Source organism: Bos taurus, chromosome 9 (genome assembly GCF_002263795.3).
Source record: "Bos taurus isolate L1 Dominette 01449 registration number 42190680 breed Hereford chromosome 9, ARS-UCD2.0, whole genome shotgun sequence".
Lineage (NCBI taxonomy): Eukaryota > Metazoa > Chordata > Mammalia > Artiodactyla > Bovidae > Bos > Bos taurus.
The window spans coordinates 43615466-43621465 of record NC_037336.1 but is presented as its reverse complement, the minus strand read 5'-3'; the positions used below and the strand labels follow the sequence as shown (position 1 = coordinate 43621465).

At 44.0% G+C, this 6000-nt stretch overlaps 1 protein-coding gene across 1 annotated transcript in view; it reads left to right on the top strand.

Annotated features, from left to right (window-relative positions):
* The first annotated feature begins 300 nt into the window (after nucleotides 1-300).
* CRYBG1 (crystallin beta-gamma domain containing 1) overlaps nucleotides 301-6000 on the top strand; it is a 238736-nt gene continuing 233036 nt past the window's right edge. Inside the window, exon 1 of the mRNA XM_003586468.6 lies at nucleotides 301-519. Coding sequence (XP_003586516.3) covers nucleotides 347-519 — 173 coding nt within the window. The 5' untranslated portion in view covers nucleotides 301-346. The remainder of the gene's footprint in view (nucleotides 520-6000) is intronic.

Genomic DNA, 6000 nt, shown 5'->3' with positions numbered 1-6000 from the left:
CCCACAACAGAACAGAGGATGCCGACAGGAGACGCGGGCGGTTCCCAAGATTTCCAGTAGGTGTCGCCATCCCGCGGCCGCCGCACTCCCCGAGGTCCGGGACGAGGGGGCGTGTCCTCCATACCTGCAGCTCCGGGCGAGCGCCTCACCTGGGCTCCCGCCGCGGGCCTCCTGCGCCATGGGGGAGGCGCTCTGCTGCAGACCCGCGACGAGGGGGCGGGGTCGGCCGGCGCGCGGGGATAGGCGGGCCAGCGGGCGCCCAGGTGAGTTCTTTTATTAATACAAGAACCGGGCGACCGAGAGGGCAGCGTCCGAGCAGCCGGAGGAGGAGGAGGCAGACGAGAAGATGCCACTGTCGCTGCCACCTCAGGGTGACCACGGGGAGTCCAGTCCGTCCAGGCCCCCCAAAAAGCACACCTCTTTCCATATCTGGCGCTCCAAGAAGAAGCAGCAGCCTCCGCGGTCTGACTGTGGGGTGTTCATTCCACACCCGCCCCTGGAGCCCCTCAGAGAGGCCAGGTAAGCCCCTCGGCGAGCGAGCCTATCCCCGCTCACTTCCCCCGACCTTTTCCATTCCGGCTACCCTGACCCTCGAGTCCTCTCTACCCTCGGCCTCGATCGACCCCTCTCCGAGGAGGGGCAAGGCCCAGGGTCGGCTTCGCGCGGCAGGAACGTAACGGGGTCCAAGGAGGGGACTGTGGTGGTCGCCGTGAATGAACGGGTTCCTCGCTGCTTCTGGTTCAGACCAAGCACCAGTGAGAAGAACTTGTGCCCACCCATGTAGACTTTACTTTGACTACAAAGTAAGTGTAGCAAAGACAACACCAGAAGCTATACTATCAACTTGCTGACGAGAGCTATACTATACTGAGCTATACTATCAACTTGTAGGTGGGTTGCGAAGGGTTATTACCATAACGAGATCGGAACTCCACCTGGGGATTCCTTCAGACTTCTGACCATGGTGCCCTAATTGTGAAGATGTCCACTCTTGGTGTTCTTATAGCTCCACTGTCCTCACAGGATCCGAGTGGAGGAGGAAGTGGCAGGGATGGTTATCCCAATTTAATGGGTGGAGAACTTGAGACCAAAGGGTGCATGACTTGTCCCCATTGGAATCAGTGGTAGAAAAAAGCAGCACCTAGTTATTCCAAGTGTAACTGCCATAGCTTTTAAATGTTTTGCCGTGGTTTTGTGACGACTGGAGAAGGAAATGGCAACCCACTCCAGTGTTCTTGCCTGGAGAATCCCAGGGACGGGGGAGCCTGGTGGGCTGCCGTCTGTGGGGTCGCACAGAGTTGGACACGACTGAAGCGACTTAGCAGCAGCAGTGTGACGATTTTATCTTTCATGTGTAAGTATTCAGTTATACTATCTGAATTGGTGCGTTCGTTGAGCAATAATCAATTTGACATAATGGTATATTGAAGAGGTTCAGGTGTGTGAAAATCTTTATTGAAGAACAGTTGGCAATTTCCAGTATATCCTTCTATATGTGTTTTTTTTTTTTTTTTTAAACAAAACATTTATTTAGTTCTTTGGCTGTGCTGGGTCTTCACTGCAGCATGCAGTATCTTTTATTTAGGGCATGTGGACTCTAAATGTGGGATCTAGTTCCCTGACCAGGGATCGAATCTCAGCCCTATGCATTAGGAGCATGGAGTCTTAGCCACTGAACCACCAGGGAAGTCCCCTTCTGTATTTGCTTTTAAATACACACCTTTATGTGTGTTTAACACACACTTTTGTGAACAGTGAGAATAATATTGTACCAGAGTCTTTGCAATGTAATTTCAATCATTTGGCAAATATTAACTAAGTGCTGGGGTATCAAAAACAATGAGAGTGGCCTCTGTCATCAAAGAATTCTTTGTGTCTTGAGAACACCAAAAAGTAAACAGTGGGATAAGTGCTGCAATAGATGTTAGAATAGAGGAAGGGATCTGTGGAGGAAGGGATCTTCCTGGAGGAGGATGACTGAGGCAGTTTAGTCAGAAAAGGGAAGGAGCAATGCGTTCCAGGCAGAGGTTGCATTATGAGCATCCTCAATACTTGGAAGAACGTGGTACTTCCTGAGAAGAACTTCCTGAACAAGTGGTTCAGGGAAGTCTGAGTATGTGTGAGAACATAGGGAGTGGAGTGCTCACAGAAAGCATTTTATTTTTTCTCATATTTATCATTCACAGTAGTAATTGCTTGTAATAGGACATATTTTTTATCCACCTAAAGACTTAATGTGCTTAACTATGAACTAATTTCTAACAAAATGTTACTTAATAATGATGTATCCAACGTAAAAGTATTTTTCCTATTACATCAGCAAATAATTTAAACACTTCCATAGCAATGGTCTTCTGACCTGGTCCCATCACATTCTACCTATCAAATGACATGATACACAGCTATAAACAATTTTGTTGTTCAGTTGCTAAGTCGTGTCTGACTCTTTGCAACCCCATGGAGTGCAGGACACCGGGTTTCCCTATTCTTCACTATCTCCCTGAGTTTGCTCACACTCATGTCCATTGAGTTGGTGATGCCATCCAACCATCTCATCTTCTGTTGTTCCCCCTCTCCTCCTGCCTTCTATTTTTTCTGGCATCTTTCCCTTTGCATCAGCTGGCCAAAGTATTGGAGCTTCAGCTTCAGCATCAGTCCTTCCAATGAATATTCAGGGTTGATTTCCTTTAGGATTGATTGGTTTGCTCTCCTTGCTGTCCAAGGGACTCTCAAGAGTGTTCTCCAACACCACAATTCAAAAGCATAAATTCTTTGGTGCTCAGCCTTCTTTATGGTCCAACTCTCACATCCGTACATGACTACTGGAAAAACCATAGCTTTGACTATATGGATCTTTGTCGGCAAAGTGTTGTTAAATAAACAACTTATTCAAATCCAAATGCATTTTAGACTAAAACTTAGGAGTTTTTATTTCTCTCCTTGAGCTTCTTGTATTTTAGTTCGGTCTTAAAGCACTCTATTCTTTCCTTTAGAATTATGATGAACTTTGTACTAACAAATGTCCTGAGAACTAAACTTACTGGTCTGTCTCTGGGATGTTTTTCTAGTTATATCATCTTTATACATATTTTGTTTACTCCTGAGAGGGTGTACCGGTTACTAGTAAAGAGAGCAGCTAAAGCACACTTAGATTTCTGGCCCATCTTTGGTCAGTCTCACTCTCTTGAGCAATCTTCCCTGTTTGTTCATTTCTGTCCAGGATTTGGAGGTGTGGGCCTCAGCTGGAATGTGCAGCACTCACTGGGACCTTTGTTTCTATATAAGGATGGGACAGTCAGGTGGCCACACTTATCTGCTGGGCATTCACCATTAATTTTGTGGGCTTTTAGAGCAAATGAAAATGAATTTATGTCCTGTATATATGACCTTGGACAAGTTACTTCACCTTTCTGAGTCTCCATTTCTTCAGATGGAAAATGGAGAACATAGTAATACTAATTCTGTAGGACTGTAGTGAATATCGTATGCTAGTTTATGTCATTAAATGTAAAACTTTTATCATACCTCTGGATGCAAAGTAGAAACTCAGTAAATGTAAAACCATCACCACCACCATCACAATTATCATTATAAATGTTAAGCTCTAATGGAAGGAACGGGAAAAAATAGGGTTGGAGGGGAAAAAATGCTTCCCCTCTTAAGAACTTAGCAGTCCACATGTTCCCACTGGGTCATCCCAGTGCACCAGCCCCAAGCTTCCTGTATCCTGCCGTGGTAGATTCATATTGATGTATGGCAAAACCAATACAATATTGTAAAGTAATTAGCCTCTAATTAAAATAAATAAATTTAATTTAAAAAAGAACTTAACAGTCCAATGATGGTTTAAAGTTTACTGATGTCTGTATTCTGCAAATATTTGCAACCTTTAGTGCAGATGTTCTAAAACTCAGTGACCATTGCTTGCTTCCTTTACATAAAATAATTTGAACATGGCTGTCTCTTTCCCTAAAATGCACCCAAAGAGTTTTTTTTTTTTTCAAGCTTGGTTTTGGTAAGCATATTAGTATGTTATTTTCCATAGAAACAGAGCCGTCGCCGTCCTGAGTCAGCTTCATCTGCTGTCTTGTCCATTCTCTTGCCATCTGAGGGACCACACTGGTGTGTGTGGAGAGGGCATGGTGAGTTTTGGCTAGAGTTTCCTTAGCAGCCTTCAGTGGCACCATCATTTATCAGGTTTTGAATTATACTTCATTTGTAAGCATTTTATTCAGAGTGTGAATTCTCTGTGTTGTGCTTAGCCGCTCAGTCATGTCTGACTCTTTGCAGACCCATGTAGACCCTTTGTAGCCCCCTACAGCCACTTTGTAGACAGCCAGTCTCCTCTATCCATGGAATTCTCCAGGCCAGAATACTGGAGTGGGTAGTCTTTCCCTTCTCCAGGGAATCTTCCCAACCCAGGAATCGAACCCACATCTCCCACATTGCAGGCAGATTCTTTACTGTCCAAGCCACCAGGGAAGCCCATGAATACTGGAATGAATAGCTTATCCCTTCTCCAGGAGATCTTCCTGACACAGGAATCAAATCGGGGGAATTCTATATCTGGGTTTAAATTCCTGTTCTACTTACTGTGACACTTAGCTGTGTCATCCTGGGCAAGTTATTATCCTTTTTGTGCTTCAGTCTTCTCATCCATAAAAGGGGCATAATAAGAGTTGTTATAAAAATAAGTTAGTGGCTGTCAAGCACTCAGAACAGTGACTGGCACATTGTGAGTGCTCAGTAAATGGGAGCTATTTCTCCTTTTTCTTATTAATATCTTGCCTATAGTTTTGAGTAGTTATTTTATGATTTATTTTCTGCTATATGATGAAAATAGTGCTTCGTTTTTATTTTCCCTAATCAGTTATTTTAATTAGAAATGGGTTCTGAGCTAAAGGTCAATTGAGTGAATTAAAAATGATCACTCTCCATCTGAACTCCAAACCTAGAAGCAAGCATTAATGCTCTCTGCAGGAAGCCAGACTCAGGTGATGGCCGTAATCCTCTGAAAATCAGCAGACTTGATTTCATTTGGAGGAAAAATGCAGCCAACATCAGAGAGCAGAGCATCCTCGTTTCAGGATGCATAGGTTCAAGTTTTGAGATTGCCAAACGTCGCCTAGTTTTTCTGTCTTTGCATGGACATTTTCCTTCTATAACAGGAAAACAACTCACTCCTTAGACTCTATAAATAACTAGAGGGTTTTGAGGATAAACTGTTATTTTATTTCATGAGAAAAAGAACCGTCATTGGAAACATTCTGAAATTGTAGAGTGTTCATCTTCATGACTTGATTGATTCCATTTTTCCATCTTTTGTGACTGGTTTAGTGTTTAGAACTCTAAACAGGTTTAATTATTTTCTAACAAAAAGGACATAGCTAGATAAGTCTGCTGCTGCTGCTAAGTCGCTTCAGTTGTGTCCAACTCTGTGCGACCCCATAGACGGCAGCCCACCAGGCTTCCCCATCCCTGGGATTCTCCAGGCAAGAACACTGGAGTGGGTTGCCATTTCCTTCTCCAATGCATGAAAGTGAAAAGTGAAAGTGAAGTCGCTCAGTCCTGTCTGACTCTTCGCGACCCCATGGACTACAGCCTACCAGGCTCCTCTGTCCATGGGATTTTCCAGGTAAGAGAACTGGAGTGGGGTGCCCTCACCTTCTCCGAGATAAGCCTAGATTTGTTTTATCTAATAGTGCATCTAAACTGGTTAATAGATACCGGTTACTTCCCTTATTTAGTTTATGCCAAAGGCAAGTCTTTGAAATTTTCGGTTTATATTCTTTCACCATTGATAAAGCAGGTATTTAATTTTTAGCCCTGTCACTTACTAGCTGTGAGCTCCTGGAGGAGTTTCTTTCCTGCTCTAGCTTCAATTCCATGAGCTGCTACCTACCTCTTAGCATTGTTTTGGAGACTTCTAAATATATATTTAAAATTAGTAGCACGGTGCCTGGAAGATAACAGAGGCTTAGAAATACCTCTGAGAGCAAG